The 26,871-nt window shown below is 48.6% G+C and overlaps 3 protein-coding genes across 7 annotated transcripts; 2 read left to right on the top strand and 1 right to left on the bottom strand.

Moving 5' to 3' along the window:
* Nucleotides 1–13,759: 13,759 nt before the first annotated feature.
* LOC144104194 (uncharacterized) lies at nucleotides 13,760–15,049 on the bottom strand. Of its 3 annotated transcripts, none has more exons than XM_077637082.1 (3): nucleotides 14,848–15,049; nucleotides 14,606–14,755; nucleotides 13,760–14,452 (listed from the first exon to the last, which is right to left on the bottom strand). In XM_077637082.1, exons 2-3 carry the CDS (start codon nucleotides 14,642–14,644, stop codon nucleotides 14,195–14,197), a joined length of 297 nt encoding a protein of 98 aa, XP_077493208.1. In that variant the 5' UTR covers nucleotides 14,645–14,755; nucleotides 14,848–15,049; the 3' UTR covers nucleotides 13,760–14,194. The 3 variants fall into 3 exon arrangements, with proteins under 3 accessions (XP_077493208.1, XP_077493203.1, XP_077493195.1); XM_077637077.1 differs by having other exon boundaries at nucleotides 14,606–14,776; nucleotides 14,848–15,047; XM_077637069.1 differs by having other exon boundaries at nucleotides 14,606–15,044.
* A 428-nt stretch (nucleotides 15,050–15,477) lies between these two features.
* LOC144104186 (uncharacterized) lies at nucleotides 15,478–17,429 on the top strand. Of its 2 annotated transcripts, XR_013308453.1 has the most exons (3): nucleotides 15,478–15,806; nucleotides 15,878–16,048; nucleotides 16,204–17,429. XR_013308453.1 is itself a non-coding variant. In XM_077637056.1 (2 exons), exons 1-2 carry the CDS (start codon nucleotides 15,860–15,862, stop codon nucleotides 16,591–16,593), a joined length of 579 nt encoding a protein of 192 aa, XP_077493182.1. In that variant the 5' UTR covers nucleotides 15,478–15,859; the 3' UTR covers nucleotides 16,594–17,429. The 2 variants fall into 2 exon arrangements, 1 of the variants encoding a protein (XP_077493182.1); XM_077637056.1 differs by having other exon boundaries at nucleotides 15,478–16,048.
* Nucleotides 17,430–24,977: 7,548 nt separating this feature from the next.
* LOC144104173 (uncharacterized) lies at nucleotides 24,978–26,503 on the top strand. Of its 2 annotated transcripts, XM_077637044.1 has the most exons (3): nucleotides 24,978–25,356; nucleotides 25,428–25,598; nucleotides 25,682–26,503. In XM_077637044.1, the coding sequence occupies exons 2-3, from the start codon at nucleotides 25,560–25,562 to the stop codon at nucleotides 25,937–25,939; spliced, it is 297 nt and encodes a 98-aa protein (XP_077493170.1). In that variant the 5' UTR covers nucleotides 24,978–25,356; nucleotides 25,428–25,559; the 3' UTR covers nucleotides 25,940–26,503. The 2 variants fall into 2 exon arrangements, with proteins under 2 accessions (XP_077493170.1, XP_077493161.1); XM_077637035.1 differs by having other exon boundaries at nucleotides 24,978–25,598.
* The last annotated feature ends 368 nt before the right edge of the window (nucleotides 26,504–26,871 follow it).

The raw sequence follows: 26,871 nt of genomic DNA, 5'->3' as shown, positions 1-26,871 counted from the left end.
GCTACAAACATCTTTATACGTAGCAATTTAAATGACTCTGTAGGAAGCTTTTTGGGTAAAAAGTACAGTATGGCAGAAAGGAGTCTTTAGGAAATGCACTGTGTAGAAATAGCCATACCAATTCCATCTCATCGTTCGATAAATATAACAAATACCGTGCAAAGAAGCTTGCTGCATAGTATAGTTGCAAGTTACTGGTTGCAGACCGCTCTGCAGTCACTGAACTGTGATTGTGTATGTACTGCATGACAGTGCGTGGATAGCAAAGCAGTTAACCAACAAAGAGATGCTTGTTCATATCGTTTACCACACATATAAACAACATCAATGAAACAGGATGCTATGTGTAACTTTTTGACATGTTCCTTTTTGGCAGCCTCTAAAAATGTTTCCGCCTAAATGAGCTGGCTTGTTTTGCAACAGTATAACCACGGGACTGCTGTAAATTGCCACATTTTCAAATTGTATGAAAATCATTGCATGTGAGGGGTCACAACCCTATCCTGTTTCTTGAAGGTCCCGTTGCTTTGTTGGCAATGCTTGGACAACCTTGGCCAGCTTTCCGCATTCATGTGCACAGGGTATGTCCATTACGTGCATGCCTTTCCACCTAGTAATGGCTTACATTGCAAACAGACAAAAAAAAACACATAGAGCACAAGTACAGATAGTATTTGTAGTCCACACTCTTCTTCACCTCAGTAAATATGGCACATACCCACGCGGGGGGATTGGCCAAGGTACAGTGGAGATTTGCCAATGAAGTATTTGCACGGGAAAAAAGACGTGAGGCGGCGGCGTAGAAGACTGAATCAAGATAAAGATAGGAAAATTCAATTAAATTTAAGAAAAATGAATTACCAAGAATAGAACCAAGCATTTCGGACATGAGACAGAATTTTGTATACAGCTAACAAGGTAACCGATCAGTTGCACTTATGTAATCATGAAGGTAGCCACAAACACTGCTTAACGGGGATTCCTTGGCGCTCGCACCGAACGAGAGAACTGGAAGAGACTGGAAGAGGGACCTCCACATACTGATTTCCTTGAACAACCGCCGGCAAGAGAGGAGAAAATGGTCTAATGTTTCAACTTGCCCACATGAGACACAAAGGTTTGTCGCAGGGAACCCGTATCTGCGTATGTACAAATTTAAGTGAGGGATTCTGCATTGCAGAAGCGTCGTTGACACCTCAAAACGCCTTGATTTACACCACCGGACATCCCATGGGTATTTTAAGTGGTGAAAATCCACGGTATTGAGCAACGGATCACTCAAGCTGGCATAAATATGTTGGAACCACTGGAAACGTGAAGTTTCCACCAGAATGGGGTGAGGGACGGTATAGATTAAAATTACAGGAGCGCTGAGAGCTGACCTTGCCAATAAATCAGCCACCTCGTTAAAATAGACACCCGAATGCCTGCAGGTACCCGGACAAAGCGGATCTCACGCACTGTGCACGGAACAAAAAACCTAAGCGGCCGATTCAATAAAGATTTTCCGGAGTTTTGGAGAGAGCCTAAAACTGAAAGGCAGTCTGCAAGAATAAGAACCCGTGCTACATGTCTGGGAACTTTGAGAAGAACAAAGTCAGTCTGCAAGAATAAGAACCCGTGCTACATGTCTGGGAAACCAATAGCCAAAAACTCTACGAAGAATTTAGAAGTATAATCAGGGATACGAACGGAATAGCTCCAAGCCAGATCCTGCGAATATATCCCAATCGCCGCCTTCTGACAGCTGCCGGAGGCATCAGTGGACAGAACAGTATGATGAGGAAAATTGTGTAGGTGTTCAGAAAGAAGACCATTTAGGATATTGGCGGGCATATGTTTCGCATGGAACGGGTAAATATGGTCGTAATAGAAGACGGGGTCAGCCTGCGTATCAGCAACTCGTTGCAAGGACATCAGATCAACCTGAAGCGGAGCTTGCGTGAACCTAACTTGCGGAAGCTGATAGCGTGGCCAATGTTGCTGTTGTTGTTAGCCTATCAAAAGATCGCACATACCCACACTGGGCGATCGGCGAAGAATCCGGTGGCTATTCATCTGTACTCAATTAACAAAAAAAAAAACCCCGCGGGAACGCAACACTGGCGGATGTGCTGAATTTCATGAACAAACCATGCAACAAGTAACAAAATATTCCTAAATCAGATTTTACATTGCATAATGAACCATGACTGTACCAAAGCAATGAGACATAAGTGAAGCATTTCATTCCTTTCGTGACATAAATGAGTTATGAGGTTTGTTGAACAATTAAAAAACTGATTTTTCATGGCAGCCAGCATGGGTCATTTCAAGTTATAGCTCAAGATTACACTCACATCTGATATAGATGACACGCATGCTATGAAAGCAAGATAATTTTTTTTCCTTTTTTTATGAGAAATGCACAGGCAGTTTCAAGGCTTGCTTCACAATTTAATTTCTGGCGTATACACAAAGGCATGTCTATAAATTATTCGTGCGTTACACCAGAACCAACACTACTTAAGTTGGTAAATCATGTTCATTACCTGGGTGTCATTAATAGCAAACATATGCTAATGCTGCTAATGTTATAGACGAACAAACAGTGGTTTTATGAAGACGTTAAGCAATACGTGATACTGTTGTGTCCATCAGGTAATGAACTGTGCTTCAGTTTCAGTTTCTCTTCTCTTATTTTCAAATTCAATTCTCTTACTTTCAGTTTCTCTTCTTCAGAGTTTCAGTTTCAGTCACATGCATGTTGCTTGACACCACGTATACGTGACGCAGGAAAAGTAGAGGGGGGGGGGAGGTCGGAGGAAACTTGGCGTCAGCATGACATTGCTCGCTCCGGTGTGTCGTTCGATCTTGCATCTACAATACAACAACGTGCCGACGAGGTAAATCTTTACTATGAGTTTCACGGATCTTACGCCCCCTCGTACATACCTGAAAACCCCGGATCAGCCACCAATACCATGGAACCAGTGGAAGGCACTGTTTTCTACCTACTTAGAGGCGTCTGGCGCCTGAGTTTCCTGCATCCCGGCGCAAAGCTATAGATGCTTCTGCAATCGCGCGGCGTCGGAGGTCAGCGTCGTTCCGGAACGCCTCCCGCCACGAGCGCAATTTTAAAACGAAGGAGACCTCAATTAAGTGAAGTTACGAAACGCGAAGATGCGTCGAAGGTGCCTCCGCCCGCCTTCCGTCGAGGAGACAAAAAGAGGGCTCCTTCCTAAAAACTGAGAGAGAGGGGAGAGTAACAGAAAGAAAATGGGGAACGAAGGCGCGAAATTGCCCAAGTGTGCGTTATTGCAATGGGTTACTGCCCTATATGGAGCATCACGCTCTATTATATGCAAAGCAGGAAAAAAGAAATAAATAAAATATATAAAAAATATAAAAAGTTGAGGGGGGGAATAAGCAATATGCTTTGCTCTCATAACTGTTTTCTCTGGTCATGAGCAAGAAAGACTGGCAGGGGGAGGAGAAGGGCGGCATGTGGAAGCAAGCACGTAAATTGGCATGACCTCAGGCGATGCAGTCCGGGTGCTGTGAATTTCAGTAGGGCTAGGACTATGATCTCTGAAGTGTGGAGAGAGTACCAGGGTTTTCATTTATACCGGCCTGCACAGTATTAAACTAATATATAAAGTATGACTCTCGTTGCTCACGCTCACGGGCATTTTGGAATCCGCTCTGTAGCAGCGTAACTTTTAGTTTGTGAAACTCGTGACCTTCCTGGGAAAGATGTTTCGACAGGGGGAGGAGAGAAAGAGATCTGGTGTGCGCGCGGTGGTTGTTGAATCTAATTCGGAAGGAATTCTCTGTTTGGCCAATGTATTGCATCTGACAATCGCCACACTCGAGCATGCGTACCACGTTACTACTGTCACAGTTCAAGTTTTCACGGATGGAGTGTTTGAAGTTAGAGTGTGTGCTTTGAGCTAGTGTTGTTGTCCGCATGTGCTGGCAAACTTGACAGCGATTCTTCCTGCAAGGTAGGCAAACCACAGGGTTTTACTTATTGACAGTAGAGTGAACTACATAATTCTGCATGTTTTTTGGTAGTCTGTAGGTAACCTGTAGAACTGTTGGAAAAATTTTTGACAGTAGATCGTTTTGTTCGATTATGTTGAAATGTTTTTTTTAGAGTTTTGTTGACATTAGGAAGGTTATTTGCGAAGGTTAAGACGAGATTAGAGCGGTGTTCATTCGCGGTTGCTAATGGGGGATCCCCAAACATTTCATTACGATCTGTTGCTTACGCTTTCGTAACGGCATCATCAATAATGGAGGCCGGATAGCATTGGTCCCTTAGAACCTCCCGCATACGGCTAGAATTTTTTTCGATGTCTTCTGGTCGTGAGCAGATCCGTTTGAATCTGATGGCTTGGGAATATGGAATTGAAGTTTTGCAGTGGCGTGGGTGGCAGCTCTTCTAATGAAGGTACTGTTGCCTATCCGTGGGCTTTCTATAAACACTGGTGATTAAGGTACCCTTCTCCATTCGAATTGAGACGTCAAAGAAATTAATTTGACTGGTGGAGTAAGGGTGTGTGAAACAGATGTTTGGATGTACGTTGTTAAATGCTGAAATAAACTGGATGAATTGGTCCTCTGTTTTCGTCCATACCATGAATATGTTGTCTAGGAAGCGTTTGCAAAAAGCCGTTTTTGTTGGGTATGAGCGGATAAACTCCGATTTAATGCTATGCATATATATGTTGGCATAGTTTGGGGCCATTTTCGTTCCCATAGCGGTACCACTCGTTTGTAGGTAAAAGGAGTTGTTGAATTCAAAAAAGTGGAGCTTGAGGACCAGATCAGTAAGTGCAGCGATGGTACTTAATTTGGCTAGGAGCATCATCGTTTTTGTGTTTTCCATAGGATGCGACCAGAATCGGATGCCATCATCATGCGGTATGTTTGTGTACAGAGACACTACATCAAGGGTAACTAAATATATATATGCAAAGTTGAGAGACGCTTCATTTAGACAGATTTATTTGGAGTCGACATTACGGACAGAGCCTGTCCTTTCTCAAGACTGAAGTTACAGCGATCTTCCTCCCGTTCTTGAGGAGTTGTAATTGGCACACTTGTCCGCCACATGAAAATAGGAAGTAGCAATCGGGTGCTGGAAAGAAGATGGACAGAAAAGAAAAATACTAGATAAGGGAGAAAGAGTAATAAATAGAAAAAGAATACGCGCTGTCGCACCCTGTCCACCGAAAAGCCGCTGGGAGCGTGCAGAAAAAAAAGAGAAAGAATTAAAGGAAAACGAGGAGCGGGAGGGGAGAATGGTCGCCCCTCAAGGCAGAGCGGCGGCGAGTACAGAAGCAGACGGTGGCGGATTCGCGGAGATGCGTGTACTCGCGTGCCCCTGGCCAAAACGAGTAAAAAAAAAAAACAGAATAAAGCGCAGACATGGCAGGACACTTCCCTGGAGCCTCTTCGGCAGGAATAGTCAATGTGGAATCAGCGGCGCAGTTTGCTTAAGTAGAGACATGTGCACTGTGCATGCAAACAGAAAAAATAAAAATAAAAAAGGCGACAAGACATCCGAGTTCGGGAAAGTGTCGTGGGGGGGGGGGGGGGGGCGGCGGGGGTAAACGTGAATGGCGGGAGCATTTAGGCAAGGGTTCTTCAACTGCACCCCGCTCGGCAAAGTGGTTGAACTGGGTGGGGTGGAGGTAAAGAACAAGCGTTTCGGTGCAGGTGGGCTGGAAACGCTGATTGGTCAAACAAAATGTGACGTCACGCTTAAAACGTCACGTGACGTCATGGTCACGTGACTTTTAATGACGTCGTGTCCGGTTGGGAAGAGACATATTTTCCCTAGGTTTTTCTCGGAATTCCCCATGTTTTTGACAGCGCGCGCGGGTTCAAAAAGCACACCTGATGCGCCGCGCTTTCACACACTGCATGCGCGTTTCTATATTTTTATTATATATGATATCCTTGAACTGCTGGTGTATTATTTTAGTGCGCTCGAACGGCGCGCTTCGTTGTGCATTTATTATAATCGCCACTGCCTGGCGGACCCGATACAGCTTTTGCAGACCTGAGAGGTTAAACACGTACTATCCATGCAAAGCCACGCAAATGCGCCCACAGGTGACTACGCCCGTCTATCAGCGCTCCGTCGAGTGCCTGCATTTACAATCGAGTGCTGTAGGACTATGAACCTGACCTAGAGCATACATATTATAATTTTTCCTTGTATTCTACATTCTCTACATGCAGGAGACTACACTCATAGCTTTCGTTAGTGCAGAAATTTCGTACAACCGTGTCAAAATTTGGCGGTCCGGTTTTTTTCTGCACGACGTTTTGGAGGAGAAAAGCATTGGGTCTTTGAAGGACGACAGTCTATATAAACTCTTATTCACTGTGTCGTCGTACCTATCGTAATTAATGACGACATATAAAGGCTTTTGATACAACTCTCGTGATTTAAAACAAAACTGTTCGTTAGCACTAACCCGCGAAAAAATATTGCGCGCAATCATTCGCCACAGCCCGTTGCTGCGTAATTTTTGTTTTGTGCGGATTTTCTTTTATAATATGACAGCTGCACGCGATAGCTTATATATATAGTTGCGCAGCCGACCACTGCAGGTACCAGTAAACACGTACCCCGTTTAGAATGAATTTAAAAACGCGGTCGGGAGTTGGAATTATTTGTCCGGGACGCTGCGGTCAAAGTTCGCAGTTTTGAAAATTGAAACACGGAAATTTTTGCTCATAGCTAGTCACTCTTGCATAAGTAAATATCTTATTCCTACCCATCATCCCCTTGTCAAAACACATATATTAATGAGAAAAACGACCCATTTGATGCAATTAAGTTCACAGTCCTACAGGGTGGGTTCCACAACAAAGAGAGCAACGGGAGTCGTACTTTATTTACAAATTTGTAACAATTCCTCACGGCATTAATGAAAGTCCGGGTTTATTGACCTCCATCGCCCCTTTCAGAGCCAGTGCTGACCTTAGGAGTGCCGGCGCGTCAAACCTCGGTCGTTTGCCGCCAGCGGCATCTTTTTCAAGCTTCGCTGCCCGTCCGCTTACACAAAGCTCATAATTGATCCCCCACCCCTGTCTTCCCAGTTCGACGTACCACCTTGTCGAGCAGGGTGCAATTGAAGAACCAAGAACCCTTGATTAAATGCTCCTGCCATTCACCTTTACCCCCCCACAGGACACTTTCGCGAACTGGTATGTTTTGCCGCCTTTTTTCTTTTTCCTTTGTGTGTGTGTTTCATGCACAGTGCACGTGTGTGTAGTTCAGCTAACTGCGCCGCTGATTCCGCCTTCACTATTCGTACCGAAGACGCTCCTGGAACGTCTCCTGCCCTGTCTGAATTTATTGTTTATTTGTTTGCTCGTTTTGGCCGGCGGCACGGGCAGTACATGCATCTATGATTCTTATCTGCTCCGGGACTCCGCCAAAGTCTGTTATTGTTGCTTTGAGGGCCCGGATGCCCTCCCTCCCCTCGTTATTCCTTTTTTCCCCCGGGCTGGCCTCCCGCGCAAGCTCGCTGGGCGGCAGGGGACAAAGCGTTTTTCTTTTTCTCTTTATTTCTTTCTCCTTTTTCTAGTATTTTTCTTTTGTGCCCATCAAGGGTTCTTGGTTCTTCAATTGCACCCCGCTCGGCAAGGTGGTGCGTCGAACTGGCAAGACAGGGGTGGGGGATGAATTCAGAGCTTTGTGTAAGCGGGCAGCGAAGCTTGAAAAAGATGCCGCTGGCGACAAACGACCGAGGTTTGTCGCGCCGGAATTCCTAAGGTCAGCATTGGCTCTGCAAGGGGCGATGGAGGTCAATACACCCGGACTTTCATTAATGCCGTGAGGAATTGTTATTAAATTTGTAAATAAAGTACGACTCGCGTTGCTCGAGATCTCTTTGTTGTGGAACCCACCCTGTAGGACTGTTAACTTAATTGCATCAAATGGGTCGTTTTTCTCATTAATATATGTGTTTTAACAAGGGGAGGTAGGGATAAAATATGCGCGCGGTGGTTATTAAAGCGAATTCGTATAAAGTTAACGGTCTGCCCAATGTACTGCGTACTGCACACACTGCATCCTAGGAGGTATATTACGTTGCAGAAATCCCAATCAGAGTTGTCATTAATTTTCCATTTGAATCCTGAAGCTGTGCTTATTTCACAGCTTGATGTTTGTAATGTGTTTGCAGACCTGGAATCTACTTTTTCCACAAGGTCGACACCCCAAAACCGTCTCTTTATGTGACTGAGTGTATTAGAATGTTTCGAATGTTTTTCGGTCGTCTGTAGACTGCATGAGGGAGAGCAGTGAAAATTTTGGCGAGGCGCTAGCTCGCTTTGTTTGAGAATGTTGAAATGTTTTTTTGAAGATTTTGTTTACGTACGTTAGGCGGCTGGTTACTGGTGAAGGGGAGAACGAGATTTGCCTGATGGTCTGTTTGCTCGCTGTATCGACGTCACTCCAGTATTTGCTCTCGGTTGGGTTTAGATGTCCTTTGAATGGCATCGTCGGCAATGGCGACGGGTATCGCTGCTTAATGAGGACTTCTTGCATGCGTTTGGAATTTTTTACGAAGTCTTCATCTTGGGAACATATTCCTTTAGATCGATGTGCCTGAGAGTATGGGATGCTTGTTTTAGAGTGACGAGGATGGCAGCTTTGGAAGTGTACGTATTGTTGACGGTCCGTCGGTTTACTGGTGGTGAGTGAGCTTTCGTTTACCAAAATCTCAACATCTAGCAAGTTAATTGTGGTGTGGGCGCACGTGTAAGTGAAAGATATGTTGGGGTGGACGAGGTGTGTCAGTCCAAATTAAAAAGATGTCATCCAAGTAGCGTTTGTATAGGGTGGGCTTAATGGGACAATCTTTCAAAAATTTACTTATTACTATGCATGAAGATGTTGACGTAGGTGTGGGCCATCCTTGTACCCATGGCTGTGCCGTTAATTTGTGAATAGTGTTGATTGATGAATTCGAAGTTGTTATATTCGAGTACGATTTTCGACAGTATTTATAAAACACGTGGAGCAGGGGAGCATCAAATCACTGATCGAAGCGTATGAACGAAACAGAAAGGAGGAATCCCCTGCTGCACGTGCATTAGATATGTTGTTCACAGCAACATCTTGCATGAAGCTGCAGGGAAGAGAAAAGTCGATGAGACGTAGCCAGTTGTACTTGAGCCGTCTACATCGAAGGATTCACCACCGATCCTCTCACCAGGTTTCGTGAAGCTTGCGCTTTATCGTGCCGGTTTACCACTGTCCTTCTTGCTAGTGAAGCGATTATTTTTTTAATGTTCTCTTTTTGCCCCATTTGCCATCTGCCATTTTTGATCGTGCCATCTTCTGGGCAAGTACTACGTTTGAGGTTCGAAAAAGATGCATAAGCGATCACGACCTATGCAAACAATAACAAAGACGAAACACGCTACAAGAGCACCACTAGCTGCATATCTGCATATCGCGCGCACACGTGCGACTGATTTTCGCTGACGATCGGCCGCTCCCGCTGTATTCAATTAGCTGTGTCGCCAGATCGTCTGTCGCGAGGCGCTTTCGCTGTGCCCGCATGACCGCTTGTCTTGACCTTCCAGGGGAATTGCGCGTTGCTCGCGCGCGGCTTAGCCCGAAGCCGGTAAACCGGCTGGCCACCGCCACATCTGGACCTGGTTTGACTCAAATTGGTCTCAGCCGCGCGCCGCGTCTTGTTCGGTTCGGGCGCGAACAATACGCGAGATTCAAAGCGCTCGGCCGTCTCTGTCTCTATGGGGGGGGGGGGGGCACTTGACCCCAAGGGCGCTCCTTTTCAACACCACCCCGCCGTCGCCCGCCTCCGATTGAACAGGCGGGTGGTTCAAAGGGGAGCTGCCGCGGAGAGGCCGGGCAGCTCGTCCTAATGACAGCGCAGAACATGCGTCACTGACAGCCCCCTTCCTTTCGCCGTCTTGTCCATCGTGCGTCGCGCCGAGCCCGACAAAGAAAAGGCCGTCACCCCCCCCCCCCCCTTCCCCTTCTGAATCGGGGGGCGGGGGGCGGAAATTCCGCAAATAGTTTCCCAGAGGCATCCTTTTTTTTTTCATGGGGTCAAGAGAAGCAAGCTTACACTGCAAAATTAAACCTTGTCTTTCTCTTCCAAATGCAATTAACTAGGAGTCCTGTCCAACCATTCCAGCTTGTTATGGGGGCACCCCCAACCATTTTTTATTTCCGTGTAACTCGCAGCCCTTCTTCACCTTGGTCATTGTAGCCGCTATTGTTTCTCAAGTACCATGCAACATCTTGTTATTAGCAGTTGCTAATTCAAGCCTTCTGCAGGGTTTGAAGGACCTTTTTAATTGGAAATGAGAACATGTGCACAGGGTGGAAAGCGCGTGATCTGCCAGGAAACACTAAAGCGGCCCCGAGAAGGGATCTTTATTAAGGATGACAGCCATCTTGGGCCTCTCCACTTGGCAACGACGACACAGCGTGTGCGGTCCCTATGGTTAGGCCCGAGCTGTGGAAGCCATCCTCGGACACGACCATGACCTTCGACATCTGATGTTTTTATTTAAAAACACAGGGACCAAAGTCGTGCTGTATGCAGTGCGATCGCCATGTGGTTCCATAATCATCCACCTAGCCCGGCTCTTTGGACGGATTCAGGAAACGACTGAAAAGAACAAAAGTAACGAGCAAACAAAGGTGCGCTGCATAAAAGTTAGAACGCAAAGAAACGAAGGCGCGCTGCGCTGGGATAATGCTGTAGCGAGGTCTAATATGTAAATTTTCATGGCTGGCGTGGATTTCCACAAAGCGCAAGTAGTCGCTACGGAGACAAACAAAGGCGCACTGGAACTGGGTATGTATCATGTTTAACTGCGCAAAGAAACGAAGACAGAGAACAAGAAGGCACGACACGAGCGCAGACTATCAACCGATTTTTTCTTCAAGGAAAAAAGGCCTATATATGCATCTTCATCCCGCGAAAAACATGCTAAAAACCCGAAAGCGCGAACCCTATCACACACCATCTTGGCACATGTAACGTGATGCCACTGATTACAACCTGAAAGCAATCTCCGCATCGTCAGAGACAAGATACAAAACAAACAAACAGCGAACTCACAGGCACACTCCTGCCAAGCTAGCGCTCCACACCGCCTGCTTGCGCTAAAGAAACTGCGCAAAAAAGGTATCTCCCCATCAATGAGGCCTACAGATGGTGATGCTACACAGTCATCTGATTCCTTCTTGATCTGGTACGCTTCCACCAACTCCCTGCAAACCTGATCCCTGTGTTTAAACAAGACGCTGGTCTTGTTCAATCGTGGGAAGCAATCTTTGCACTCTTTGCAGTGCAGGGCGAGATTAGAGGAAGGTGCGCCCTTCAACGACCTGCGATGTTCTGCTAACATCTCGTTAATACATCGACCCGTCTGGCCGATGTACTTCTTCCCACACGAGAGGGGGACTTCGTATACGACTCCAGTCTTACACTCTGTGAGCCTGGTTTTCTGTCTGTGCGCTATCGAGCACTCAGCTCCAGCACGATTGCTCTCAGGCTCGAGCTTCTTTCGCACAGCACTACAAATCCTTGAAAGCTTATTCTTTGCCATGAAAATCACGTCCGCCCCGTATCTCGCCCCAACTTTTTTGAGCCGGTGTGAAATTCCATTCCCTGAACGTTCAGGACAATCATATCCGAGCGCAACACTTGGCAGCATGTTGTGTCGGGATTTCTACAGCGACATTTGAGCTCACTCAAGCTTTCGGATCCTTTCTTGGTGAACAATTCCGCAAGTGTGATTAAGTACCTGTCTGGGCTGGATAAGAAAAGTACTCTACCTTCAGCATCGATGTGGAGGACTTATTTTATTCGCTACCCCATGCTCAGCTCATGCAGAGAGTGAAAGACTGCATTGTAAAAGACAATGACGAGTTGGTGTTCGTGGCGGGGTGCGGGGGTTTCCATAGAAAGTTTCCTGGAGCTGCTATCATTTTACCTAGAGTCAACCGTTGTTGGGCGGGGCGAAAAGGTGTACGTCCAAAAATCGGGTGTGTGCATCGGCTCCCGTGTGGCACCCGTTTTGAGCGATATTTACTTGAGCAGGATGGATCAAGAACTGGCACAAAATCTTGCTGACCTCGCGCTAAAGGTGTTCCGTTACGTCGATGATTTTTTAATCATTCTTAAGTCGAACTCTCCCAGGGCAGTTCCGGACGTCGTCAAAATCTTCAAAGATACAGGTAGTGGCCTGCGATTCACCTTCGAACTACCCAGCTCAGCTACCCCACAGTTTTTAGACCGACCGCAGCGGTGGCCAAGTGGTTGAGCATCCGCCTCGCATGCGGGAGGTGCGGGGTTCGATCCCCAGTGCCGCCGGGTACCCACCGGGGATACAATGGGTACAAGCTTTTCCCTGGTCTGGTGCTCGGCTTATTTAGGGTGAAATGCTTGGGAAATGGGTCTTTGACCCCACCTTGACAAAAAGAAAATACCTTGTGTCAAGGCGTATTTGGCCATAGATGCCCTTGCGCCATAAAAAAAAGTTTTTATACCTCCGGATCCATTATCTAGAGAGCAGGGTCTGTTGGGAATATCCCCATAGGACAAAAAAAAAAACCTCTCTTGAACGTCAGTTAGGGGCATTCCACACTCGTCAAGGCGGGTATAGCGACTTCATGCTTAAAAGAGCTCTTGGGAAATCCTGTACACACAGAGCGGAGGCTAGCTTCCTGGGGCAGGTAGAGAGGTTGAAAGAAGCCGGGTATCCTGATCTGAGTTGGCTCAGATCTCCGAAAGGATCCTGTTCAAAGGAGGGAGGCCCATGCTAGTAAAAAAGAGGACGGTGGACGTAGACAAGTGGTGTGGGCATTCCATACATCCATTGAATTTCACACCGGCTCAAAAAAATTGGGGCGAGATACGGGGAGGACGTGATTTTCACGGCAATGAATAAGCTTGCAAGGAATGTTATCGGCGGTCGCACGTGCATGACAATCCTTTCGACATGCGTGACGATGCCCACCGAAGGCATTTCAGGCTGTCGAAGGGACTTGTACGCTGGCTAAGCGAAGAGCGCGGAACATGCGTCACTGACAGCCCCCTTCCTTTCGCCGTCTTGTCCATCGTGCGTCGCGCCGAGCCCGACAAAGAGGAGGCCGTCACCCCCCCCACCCTTCCCTCCTGAATGGGGGGGGGGGGGGGGCGGAGATTCCGCAAATAGTTTCCCAGAGGCATCCTGTTTTTTTTTTTTTCATGGGGTCAAGGAAGGTGGCCCAAGCAGTGTGAGGCAACGTTCTCTGTTCATTCTAGAGAAGCAAGCTTACACTGCAAAATTAAACCTTGTCTTTCTCTTCCAAATGCAATTAACTAGGAGTCCTGTCCAAATCCATTTCAGGTTGTTATGTGGGCACCCCCAACCTTTTTTATTTCCGTGTAACTCCAGCACTTCTTCACCTTTGTCATTGTAGCCGCTATTGTTCAAGTACCATGCAACATCTTGTTATTAAAGGACCTTTTTAATTGGAAATGAGAGCATGTGCACAGGGTGGAAAGCGCGTGATCTGCCAGGAAACACTAAAGCGGCCCCGAGAAGGGATCTTTATTAAGGATGCCAGCCATCTTGGGCCTCTCCACTTGGCAACGACGACAAAGCGTGTGCGGTCCCTATGGTTAGGCCCCAGCTGTGGAAGCCATCCTCGGACACGACCATGACCTTCGACATCTGATGTTTTTATTTAAAAACACAGGGACCAAAGTCGTGCTGTATGCAGTGCAATCGCCATGTGGTTCCATAATCATCCATTTAGCCCGGCTCTTTAGACGGATTCAGGAAACGACTGAAAAGAACAAAAGTAACGAGCAAACAAAGGTGCGCTGCATAAAAGTTAGAACGTAAAGAGACGAAGGCACGCTGCGCTAATGCTGTAGCGAGGTCTAACATGTAAAATTTCGCGGCTGGCGTCGATTTCTACAAAGCGCGAGTAGTGCCTACGGAAATAAACAAAGGCGCACTGGAGATGGGTAAGTCTGTATACAAGCACGAGTTTTTGTCTCTACCAGCGATTTACTAGCTCACACCGCGCGATTTTGATGTCTGGCGTCGATTTCGACAGAGAGGGAATACGGGCACGAAACGGGACGCTCGCGATCTGCCAGGAAACAATGAGGTGGCCCTAAAAAGGGCCGTTTGCAGGAGCACTTCAACCGCGACCTGCAGCGGCGTGGCGGCGCGGTGAGCAGTAGGCCCAGCAGTGGTCCGTCTTGTGCCCTTTGGCTCCGCACCGACGACACCGGTGCACGACGTACACCTCTCCTGGTCTTGCCCTTGAAGCCGACGCTATCCCTGGTCCGTAGATCTTGACGAGGGCCGCGACGATAATCTTTGACATCTGGTCGATGCCCCGGTCTGCGGCAAACAAGGACAGCATCGGCTCGCCAGAAGCATCCAGGAAACGATGCTGCAAAAAAAGTTACGTTACAAGCGCCGCAATTTGGCGAGTTCTGCACGAGAAAACTTGCGAAAAACGATGCTGCAAAAAGTTACGTTACAAGCGCCGCAATTTGGCGAGTTCTGCACGAGAAAACTTGCGAAAACGTTGTTCAACCCTTACCTCGTGATTGAGAACGTGCACGCCAGACAAGCGCTTCATCGTGGCTGTCAGACGGCGGTTCAGATGGCGACGCCGGCGGTCCTCAAACCGCACCTTATGTGGGTCGTCGTAATGGAGTTGCAAAATTTTGAACACCAGCACGACGTGCTCCTGCAGCAGGAAAACGAGGTCCTGGAATGCGCAAGGCATGTAGGTAAGCGGTACAGCACTTCATGAAGCGAAATTTGAGATAAAATGCGTACCTTTATGTCGCTGGCGATTTCTCGCGGGTCAGCGCCTTTTGGGGGTCATCGCAATGTCGTGGAAGCAAGAACTGTACAGAAATTTCAGCTGGCTGCGCCGACGAGCGCACCACGCAAAAAAAAAAAGCCATACCTGGACAGCTTCCGAAACGCGCACGCCGCCGCCTGCGCTCACGAAGAGAATGCCCGCAGACCACGCACGCCCGGCGGCCGGCCAGCCGGCCCTAGCGATTCCCTAGGCACTCTAGGGACAGGCCGAGAGAGGCGCGGCGAACCCACGTCCGGTTGAGAACGAGGGAGAAGCAGAAAAACGTCACGGAGAAGCGCATCCCATCGACCAATCAACGTTTCCAGCCCACCTGCACCGAAACGCTTCTGGTAAAGATGCGCTTCTTTATCCCGCGCACGCTGTCACAAACGTGGGGAATTCTGTGAAAACTCTAGGGTACAATGTGTCTGTCCCCAACCGGACATGACGTCATTAAAAGTCACGTGACCATGACGTTAGAGGCGTGACGTCATTTTTTTTGTGCCAATCAGCGTTTCCAGCCTGGAAACGCTGATTGGTCGATGGGATGCGCTTCAGAGCGTTTCGGTGCAGGTGGGCTGGAAACGCTGATTGGTCGATGGGATGCGCTTCTCCGTGACGTTTTTCTGCTTCTCCCTCGTTCTCAACCGGACGTGGGTTCGCCGCGCCTCTCTCGGCCTGTCCCTAGAGTGCCTAGGGAATCGCTAGGGCCGGCTGGCCGGCCGCCGGGCGTGCGTGGTCTGCGGGCATTCCCTTCGTGAGCGTAGGCGGCGGCGCGCGCGTTTCGGAAGCTGTCCAGGTATGGCTTTTTTTTTTGCGTGGTGCGCTCGTCGGCGCAGCCAGCTGAAATTTCTGTACAGTTCTTGCTTCCACGACATTGCGACGACCCCCAAAAGGCGCTGACCCGCGAGAAATCGCCAGCGACATAAAGGTACGCATTTTATCTCAAATTTCGCTTCATGAAGTGCTGTACCGCTTACCTACATGCCTTGCGCATTCCAGGACCTCGTTTTCCTGCTGCAGGAGCACGTCGTGCTGGTGTTCAAAATTTTGCAACTCCATTACGACGACCCACATAAGGTGCGGTTTGAGGACCGCCGGCGTCGCCATCTGAACCGCCGTCTGACAGCCACGATGAAGCGCTTGTCTGGCGTGCACGTTCTCAATCACGAGGTAAGGGTTGAACAACGTTTTCGCAAGTTTTCTCGTACAGAACTCACCAAATTGCGGCGCTTGTAACGTAACTTTTTTTGCAGCATCGTTTTTCGCAAGTTTTCTCGTGCAGAACTCGCCAAATTGCGGCGCTTGTAACGTAACTTTTTTTGCAGCATCGTTTCCTGGATGCTTCTGGCGAGCCGATGCTGTCCTTGTTTGCCGCAGACCGGGGCATCGACCAGATGTCAAAGATTATCGTCGCGGCCCTCGTCAAGATCTACGGACCAGGGATAGCGTCGGCTTCAAGGGCAAGACCAGGAGAGGTGTACGTCGTGCACCGGTGTCGTCGGTGCGGAGCCAAAGGGCACAAGACGGACCACTGTGGGCCTACTGCTCACCGCGCCGCCACGCCGCTGCAGGTCGCGGTTGAAGTGCTCCTGCAAACGGCCCTCTTTAGGGCCACCTCATTGTTTCCTGGCAGATCGCGAGCGTCCCGTTTCGTGCCCGTATTCCCTCTCTGTCGAAATCGACGCCAGACATCAAAATCGCGCGGTGTGAGCTAGTAAATCGCTGGTAGAGACAAAAACTCGTGCTTGTATACAGACTTACCCATCTCCAGTGCGCCTTTGTTTATTTCCGTGGGCACTACTCGCGCTTTGTAGAAATCGACGCCAGCCGCGAAATTTTACATGTTAGACCTCGCTACAGCATTAGCGCAGCGTGCCTTCGTCTCTTTACGTTCTAACTTTTATGCAGCGCGCCTTTGTTTGCTCGTTACTTTTGTTCTTTTCAGTCGTTTCCTGAATCCGTCCAAAGAGCCGGGCTAAATGGATGATTATGGAACCACATGGCGATTGCACTGCATACAGCACGACTTTGGTCCCTGTGTTTTTAAATAAAAACATCAGATGTCGAAGGTCATGGTCGTGTCCGAGGATGGCTTCCACAGCTGGGGCCTAACCATAGGGACCGCACACGCTTTGTCGTCGTTGCCAAGTGGAGAGGCCCAAGATGGCTGGCATCCTTAATAAAGATCCCTTCTCGGGGCCGCTTTAGTGTTTCCTGGCAGATCACGCGCTTTCCACCCTGTGCACATGCTCTCATTTCCAATTAAAAAGGTCCTTTAATAACAAGATGTTGCATGGTACTTGAACAATAGCGGCTACAATGACAAAGGTGAAGAAGTGCTGGAGTTACACGGAAATAAAAAAGGTTGGGGGTGCCCACATAACAACCTGAAATGGATTTGGACAGGACTCCTAGTTAATTGCATTTGGAAGAGAAAGACAAGGTTTAATTTTGCAGTGTAAGCTTGCTTCTCTAGAATGAACAGAGAACGTTGCCTCACACTGCTTGGGCCACCTTCCTTGACCCCATGAAAAAAAAAAAAACAGGATGCCTCTGGGAAACTATTTGCGGAATCTCCGCCCCCCCCCCCCCCATTCAGGAGGGAAGGGTGGGTGGGGGGGGGGTGACGGCCTCCTCTTTGTCGGGCTCGGCGCGACGCACGATGGACAAGACGGCGAAAGGAAGGGGGCTGTCAGTGACGCATGTTCCGCGCTCTTCGCTTAGCCAGCGTACAAGTCCCTTCGACAGCCTGAAATGCCTTCGGTGGGCATCGTCACGCATGTCGAAAGGATTGTCATGCACGTGCGACCGCCGATAACATTCCTTGCAAGCTTATTCATTGCCGTGAAAATCACGTCCTCCCCGTATCTCGCCCCAATTTTTTTGAGCCGGTGTGAAATTCAATGGATGTATGGAATGCCCACACCACTTGTCTACGTCCACCGTCCTCTTTTTTACTAGCATGGGCCTCCCTCCTTTGAACAGGATCCTTTCGGAGATCTGAGCCAACTCAGATCAGGATACCCGGCTTCTTTCAGCCTCTCTACCTGCCCCAGGAAGCTAGCCTCCGCTCTGTGTGTACAGGATTTCCCAAGAGCTCTTTTAAGCATGAAGTCGCTATACCCGCCTTGACGAGTGTGGAATGCCCCTAACTGACGTTCAAGAGAGGTTTTTTTTTTGTCCTATGGTGATATTCCCAACAGACCCTGCTCTCTAGATAATGGATCCGGAGGTATAAAAACTTTTTTTATGGCGCAAGGGCATCTATGGCCAAATACGCCTTGACACAAGGTATTTTCTTTTTCTCAAGGTGGGGTCAAAGACTCATTTCCCAAGCATTTCACCCTAAATAAGCCGAGCACCAGACCAGGGAAAAGCTTGTACCCATTGTATCCCCGGTGGGTACCCGGCGGCACTGGGGATCGAACCCCGCACCTCCCGCATGCGAGGCGGATGCTCAACCACTTGGCCACCGCTGCGGTCGGTCTAAAAACTGTAGAGTAGCTGAGCTGGGTAGTTCGAAGGTGAATCGCAGGCCACTATCTGTATCTTTGAAGATTTTGAGGACGTCCGGAACTGCCCTGGGAGAGTTCGACTTAAGAATGATTAAAAAATCATCGACGTAACGGAACACTTTTAGCGCGAGGTCAGCAAGATTTTGTGCCAGTTCTTGATCCATCCTGCTCAAGTAAATATCGCTCAAAACGGGTGCCACACGGGAGCCGATGCACACACCCGATTTTTGGACGTACACCTTTTCGCCCCGCCCAACAACGGTTGACTCTAGGTAAAATGATAGCAGCTCCAGGAAACTTTCTATGGAAACCCCCGCACCCCGCCACGAACACCAACTCGTCATTGTCTTTTACAATGCAGTCTTTCACTCTCTGCATGAGCTGAGCATGGGGTAGCGAATAAAATAAGTCCTCCACATCGATGCTGAAGGTAGAGTACTTTTTCTTATCCAACCCAGACAGGTACTTAACCACACTTGCGGAATTGTTCACCAAGAAAGGATCCGAAAGCTTGAGTGAGCTCAAATGTCGCTGTAGAAATCCCGACACAACATGCTGCCAAGTGTTGCGCTCGGATATGATTGTCCTGAACGTTCAGGGAATGTAATTTCACACCGGCTCAAAAAAGTTGGGGCGAGATACGGGGCGGACGTGATTTTCATGGCAAAGAATAAGCTTTCAAGGATTTGTAGTGCTGTGCGAAAGAAGCTCGAGCCTGAGAGCAATCGTGCTGGAGGTGAGTGCTCGATAGCGCACAGACAGAAAACCAGGCTCACAGAGTGTAAGACTGGAGTCGTATACGAAGTCCCCCTCTCGTGTGGGAAGAAGTACATCGGCCAGACGGGTCGATGTATTAACGAGATGTTAGCAGAACATCGCAGGTCGTTGAAGAGCGCACCTTCCTCTAATCTCGCCCTGCACTGCAAAGAGTGCAAAGATTGCTTCCCACGATTGAACAAGACCAGCGTCTTGTTTAAACACAGGGATCAGGTTTGCAGGGAGTTGGTGGAAGCGTACCAGATCAAGGAATCAGATGACTGTGTAGCACCACCATCTGTAGGCCTCATTGATGGGGAGATACCTTTTTTGCGCAGTTTCTTTAGCGCAAGCAGGCGGTGTGGAGCGCTAGCTTGGCAGGAGTGTGCCTGTGAGTTCGCTGTTTGTTTGTTTTGTATCTTGTCTCTGACGATGCGGAGATTGCTTTCAGGTTGTGATCAGTGGCATCACGTTACATGTGCCAAGATGGTGTGTGATAGGGTTTGCGCTTTCGGGTTTTTAGCATGTTTTTCGCGGGATGAAGATGCATATATAGGCCTTTTTTCCTTGAAGAAAAAATCTGTTGATAGTCTGCGCTCGTGTCGTGCCTTCTTGTTCTCTGTCTTCGTTTCTTTGCGCAGTTAAACATGATACATACCCAGCTCCAGTGCGCCTTTGTTTGTCTCCGTAGCGACTACTTGCGCTTTGTGGAAATCCACGCCAGCCATGAAAATTTACATATTAGACCTCGCTACAGCATTATCCCAGCGCAGCGCGCCTTCGTTTCTTTGCGTTCTAACTTTTATGCAGCGCACCTTTGTTTGCTCGTTACTTTTGTTCTTTTCAGTCGTTTCCTGAATCCGTCCAAAGAGCCGGGCTAGGTGGATGATTATGGAACCACATGGCGATCGCACTGCATACAGCACGACTTTGGTCCCTGTGTTTTTAAATAAAAACATCAGATGTCGAAGGTTATGGTCGTGTCCGAGGATGGCTTCCACAGCTGGGGCCTAACCATAGGGACCGCACACGCTGTGTCGTCGTTGCCAAGTGGAGAGGCCCAAGATGGCTGTCATCCTTAATAAAGATCCCTTCTCGGGGCCGCTTTAGTGTTTCCTGGCAGATCACGCGCTTTCCACCCTGTGCACATGTTCTCATTTCCAATTAAAAAGGTCCTTCAAACCCTGCAGAAGGCTTGAATTAGCAACTGCTAATAACAAGATGTTGCATGGTACTTGAGAAACAATAGCGGCTACAATGACCAAGGTGAAGAAGGGCTGCGAGTTACACGGAAATAAAAAATGGTTGGGGGTGCCCCCATAACAAGCTGGAATGGTTGGACAGGACTCCTAGTTAATTGCATTTGGAAGAGAAAGACAAGGTTTAATTTTGCAGTGTAAGCTTGCTTCTCTTGACCCCATGAAAAAAAAAAAGGATGCCTCTGGGAAACTATTTGCGGAATTTCCGCCCCCCGCCCCCCGATTCAGAAGGGGAAGGGGGGGGGGGGGTGACGGCCTTTTCTTTGTCGGGCTCGGCGCGACGCACGATGGACAAGACGGCGAAAGGAAGGGGGCTGTCAGTGACGCATGTTCTGCGCTGTCATTAGGACGAGCTGCCCGGCTTCTCCGCGGCAGCTCCCCTTTGAACCCCCCGCCTGTTCAATCGGAGGCGGGCGACGGCGGGGTGGTGTTGAAAAGGAGCGCCCTTGGGGTCAAGTGCCCCCCCCCATAGAGACAGAGACGGCCGAGCGCTTTGAATCTCGCGTATTGTTCGCGCCCGAACCGAACAAGACGCGGCTGAGACCAATTTGAGTCAAACCAGGTCCAGATGTGGCGGTGGCCAGCCGGTTTACCGGCTTCGGGCTAAGCCGCGCGCGAGCAACGCGCAATTCCCCTGGAAGGTCAAGACAAGCGGTCATGCGGGCACAGCGAAAGCGCCTCGCGACAGACGATCTGGCGACACAGCTAATTGAATACAGCGGGAGCGGCCGATCGTCAGCGAAAATCAGTCGCACGTGTGCGCGCGATATGCAGATATGCAGCTAGTGGTGCTCTTGTAGCGTGTTTCGTCTTTGTTATTGTTTGCATAGGTCGTGATCGCTTATGCATCTTTTTCGAACCTCAAACGTAGTACTTGCCCAGAAGATGGCACGATCAAAAATGGCAGATGGCAAATGGGGCAAAAAGAGAACATTAAAAAAATAATCGCTTCACTAGCAAGAAGGACAGTGGTAAACCGGCACGATAAAGCGCAAGCTTCACGAAACCTGGTGAGAGGATCGGTGGTGAATCCTTCGATGTAGACGGCTCAAGTACAACTGGCTACGTCTCATCGACTTTTCTCTTCCCTGCAGCTTCATGCAAGATGTTGCTGTGAACAACATATCTAATGCACGTGCAGCAGGGGATTCCTCCTTTCTGTTTCGTTCATACGCTTCGATCAGTGATTTGATGCTCCCCTGCTCCACGTGTTTTATAAATACTGTCGAAAATCGTACTCGAATATAACAACTTCGAATTCATCAATCAACACTATTCACAAATTAACGGCACAGCCATGGGTACAAGGATGGCCCACACCTACGTCAACATCTTCATGCATAGTAATAAGTAAATTTTTGAAAGATTGTCCCATTAAGCCCACCCTATACAAACGCTACGTGGATGACATCTTTTTAATTTGGACTGACACACCTCGTCCACCCCAACATATCTTTCACTTACACGTGCGCCCACACCACAATTAACTTCCTAGATGTTGAGATTTTGGTAAACGAAAGCTCACTCACCACCAGTAAACCGACGGACCGTCAACAATACGTACACTTCCAAAGCTGCCATCCTCGTCACTCTAAAACAAGCATCCCATACTCTCAGGCACATCGATCTAAAGGAATATGTTCCCAAGATGAAGACTTCGTAAAAAATTCCAAACGCATGCAAGAAGTCCTCATTAAGCAGCGATACCCGTCGCCATTGCCGACGATGCCATTCAAAGGACATCTAAACCCAACCGAGAGCAAATACTGGAGTGACGTCGATACAGCGAGCAAACAGACCATCAGGCAAATCTCCTACTCCCCTTCACCAGTAACCAGCCGCCTAACGTACGTAAACAAAATCTTCAAAAAAACATTTCAACATTCTCAAACAAAGCGAGCTAGCGCCTCGCCAAAATTTTCACTGCTCTCCCTCATGCAGTCTACAGACGACCGAAAAACATTCGAAACATTCTAATACACTCAGTCACATAAAGAGACGGTTTTGGGGTGTCCACCTTGTGGAAAAAGTAGATTCCAGGTCTGCAAACACATTACAAACATCAAGCTGTGAAATAAGCACAGCTTCAGGATTCAAATGGAAAATTAATGACAACTCTGATTGGGATTTCTGCAACGTAATATACCTCCTAGGATGCAGTGTGTGCAGTACGCAGTACATTGGGCAGACCGTTAACTTTATACGAATTCGCTTTAATAACCACCGCGCGCACATTTTATCCCTACCTCCCCTTGTTAAAACACATATAATAATGAGAAAAACGACCCATTTGATGCAATTAAGTTAACAGTCCTACAGGGTGGGTTCCACAACAAAGAGATCTCGAGCAACGCGAGTCGTACTTTATTTACAAATTTAATAACAATTCCTCACGGCATTAATGAAAGTCCGGGTGTATTGACCTCCATCGCCCCTTGCAGAGCCAATGCTGACCTTAGGAATTCCGGCGCGACAAACCTCGGTCGTTTGTCGCCAGCGGCATCTTTTTCAAGCTTCGCTGCCCGCTTACACAAAGCTCTGAATTCATCCCCCACCCCTGTCTTGCCAGTTCGACGCACCACCTTGCCGAGCGGGGTGCAATTGAAGAACCAAGAACCCTTGATGGGCACAAAAGAAAAATACTAGAAAAAGGAGAAAGAAATAAAGAGAAAAAGAAAAACGCTTTGTCCCCTGCCGCCCAGCGAGCTTGCGCGGGAGGCCAGCCCGGGGGAAAAAAGGAATAACGAGGGGAGGGAGGGCATCCGGGCCCTCAAAGCAACAATAACAGACTTTGGCGGAGTCCCGGAGCAGATAAGAATCATAGATGCATGTACTGCCCGTGCCGCCGGCCAAAACGAGCAAACAAATAAACAATAAATTCAGACAGGGCAGGAGACGTTCCAGGAGCGTCTTCGGTACGAATAGTGAAGGCGGAATCAGCGGCGCAGTTAGCTTAACTACACACACGTGCACTGTGCATGAAACACACACACAAAGGAAAAAGAAAAAAGGCGGCAAAACATACGAGTTCGCGAAAGTGTCCTGTGGGGGGGTAAAGGTGAATGGCAGGAGCATTTAATCAAGGGTTCTTTGTTCTTCAATTGCACCCCGCTCGACAAGGTGGTACGTCGAACTGGGAAGACAGGGGTGGGGATGAATTATGAGCTTTGTGTAAGCGGACGGGCAGCGAAGCTTGAAAAAGATGCCGCTGGCGGCAAACGACCGAGGTTTGACGCGCCGGCACTCCTAAGGTCAGCACTGGCTCTGAAAGGGGCGATGGAGGTCAATAAACCCGGACTTTCATTAATGCCGTGAGGAATTGTTACAAATTTGTAAATAAAGTACGACTCCCGTTGCTCTCTTTGTTGTGGAACCCACCCTGTAGGACTGTGAACTTAATTGCATCAAATGGGTCGTTTTTCTCATTAATATATGTGTTTTGACAAGGGGATGATGGGTAGGAATAAGATATTTACTTATGCAAGAGTGACTAGCTATGAGCAAAAATTTCCGTGTTTCAATTTTCAAAACTGCGAACTTTGACCGCAGCGTCCCGGACAAATAATTCCAACTCCCGACCGCGTTTTTAAATTCATTCTAAACGGGGTACGTGTTTACTGGTACCTGCAGTGGTCGGCTGCGCAACTATATATATAAGCTATCGCGTGCAGCTGTCATATTATAAAAGAAAATCCGCACAAAACAAAAATTACGCAGCAACGGGCTGTGGCGAATGATTGCGCGCAATATTTTTTCGCGGGTTAGTGCTAACGAACAGTTTTGTTTTAAATCACGAGAGTTGTATCAAAAGCCTTTATATGTCGTCATTAATTACGATAGGTACGACGACACAGTGAATAAGAGTTTATATAGACTGTCGTCCTTCAAAGACCCAATGCTTTTCTCCTCCAAAACGTCGTGCAGAAAAAAACCGGACCGCCAAATTTTGACACGGTTGTACGAAATTTCTGCACTAACGAAAGCTATGAGTGTAGTCTCCTGCATGTAGAGAATGTAGAATACAAGGAAAAATTATAATATGTATGCTCTAGGTCAGGTTCATAGTCCTACAGCACTCGATTGTAAATGCAGGCACTCGACGGAGCGCTGATAGACGGGCGTGGTCACCTGTAGGCGCATTTGCGTGGCTCTGCATGGATAGTACGTGTTTAACCTCTCAGGTCTGCAAAAGCTGTATCGGGTCCGCCAGGCAGTGGCGATTATAATAAATGCACAACGAAGCGCGCCGTTCGAGCGCACTAAAATAATACACCAGCAGTTCAAGGATATCATATATAATAAAAATATAGAAACGCGCATGCAGTGTGTGAAAGCGCGGCGCATCAGGTGCGCTTTTTGAACCCGCGCGCGCTGTGAAAAACGTGGGGAATTCCGAGAAAAACCTAGGGAAAATATGTCTCTTCCCAACCGAACACGACGTCATTAAAAGTCACGTGACCATGACGTCACGTGACGTTTTAAACGTGACGTCACATTTTGTTTGACTAATCAGCGTTTCCAGCCCACCTGCACCGAAACGCTTGTTGCGCTTCTCCGTGACGTTTTTCTGAGAAGCGTTTCGGTGCAGGTGGGCTGGAAACGCTGATTGGTCGATGGGATGCGCTTCTCCGTGACGTTTTTCTGCTTCTCCCTCGTTCTCAACCGGACGTGGGTTCGCCGCGCCTCTCTCGGCCTGTCCCTAGAGTGCCTAGGGAATCGCTAGGGCCGGCTGGCCGGCCGCCGGGCGTGCGTGGTCTGCGGGCATTCTCTTCGTGAGCGTAGGCGGCGGCGCGCGCGTTTCGGAAGCTGTCCAGGTATGGCTTTTTTTTTTTTGCGTGGTGCGCTCGTCGGCGCAGCCAGCTGAAATTTCTGTACAGTTCTTGCTTCCACGACATTGCGACGACCCCCAAAAGGCGCTGACCCGCGAGAAATCGCCAGCGACATAAAGGTACGCATTTTATCTCAAATTTCGCTTCATGAAGTGCTGTACCGCTTACCTACATGCCTTGCGCATTCCAGGACCTCGTTTTCCTGCTGCAGGAGCACGTCGTGCTGGTGTTCAAAATTTTGCAACTCCATTACGACGACCCACATAAGGTGCGGTTTGAGGACCGCCGGCGTCGCCATCTGAACCGCCGTCTGACAGCCACGATGAAGCGCTTGTCGGGCGTGCACGTTCTCAATCACGAGGTAAGGGTTGAACAACGTTTTCGCAAGTTTTCTCGTGCAGAACTCGCCAAATTGCGGCGCTTGTAACGTAACTTTTTTTGCAGCATCGTTTCCTGGATGCTTCTGGCGAGCCGATGCTGTCCTTGTTTGCCGCAGACCGGGGCATCGACCAGATGTCAAAGATTATCGTCGCGGCCCTCGTCAAGATCTACGGACCAGGGATAGCGTCGGCTTCAAGGGCAAGACCAGGAGAGGTGTACGTCGTGCACCGGTGTCGTCGGTGCGGAGCCAAAGGGCACAAGACGGACCACTGCTGGGCCTACTGCTCACCGCGCCGCCACGCCGCTGCAGGTCGCGGTTGAAGTGCTCCTGCAAACGGCCCTTTTTAGGGCCACCTCATTGTTTCCTGGCAGATCGCGAGCGTCCCGTTTCGTGCCCGTATTCCCTCTCTGTCGAAATCGACGCCAGACATCAAAATCGCGCGGTGTGAGCTAGTAAATCGCTGGTAGAGACAAAAACTCGTGCTTGTATACAGACTTACCCATCTCCAGTGCGCCTTTGTTTATTTCCGTGGGCACTACTCGCGCTTTGTAGAAATCGACGCCAGCCGCGAAATTTTACATGTTAGACCTCGCTACAGCATTAGCGCAGCGTGCCTTCGTCTCTTTACGTTCTAACTTTTATGCAGCGCACCTTTGTTTGCTCGTTACTTTTGTTCTTTTCAGTCGTTTCCTGAATCCGTCCAAAGAGCCGGGCTAAATGGATGATTATGGAACCACATGGCGATTGCACTGCATACAGCACGACTTTGGTCCCTGTGTTTTTAAATAAAAACATCAGATGTCGAAGGTCATGGTCGTGTCCGAGGATGGCTTCCACAGCTGGGGCCTAACCATAGGGACCGCACACGCTTTGTCGTCGTTGCCAAGTGGAGAGGCCCAAGATGGCTGGCATCCTTAATAAAGATCCCTTCTCGGGGCCGCTTTAGTGTTTCCTGGCAGATCACGCGCTTTCCACCCTGTGCACATGCTGTTATTTCCAATTAAAAAGGTCCTTTAATAACAAGATGTTGCATGGCACTTGAACAATAGCGGCTACAATGACAAAGGTGAAGAAGTGCTGGAGTTACACGGAAATAAAAAAGGTTGGGGGTGCCCACATAACAACCTGAAATGGTTTTGGACAGGACTTCTAGTTAATTGCATTTGGAAAAGAAAGACAAGGTTTAATTTTGCAGTGTAAGCTTGCTTCTCTAGAATGAACAGAGAACGTTGCCTCGCACTGTTTGGGCCAC

This window comes from Amblyomma americanum, chromosome 1, assembly GCF_052857255.1.
Source record: "Amblyomma americanum isolate KBUSLIRL-KWMA chromosome 1, ASM5285725v1, whole genome shotgun sequence".
In the NCBI taxonomy this organism is placed as follows: domain Eukaryota; kingdom Metazoa; phylum Arthropoda; class Arachnida; order Ixodida; family Ixodidae; genus Amblyomma; species Amblyomma americanum.
Note: the sequence above shows the minus strand (reverse complement) of the source record. Positions and strands in the feature narration are given on the sequence as shown.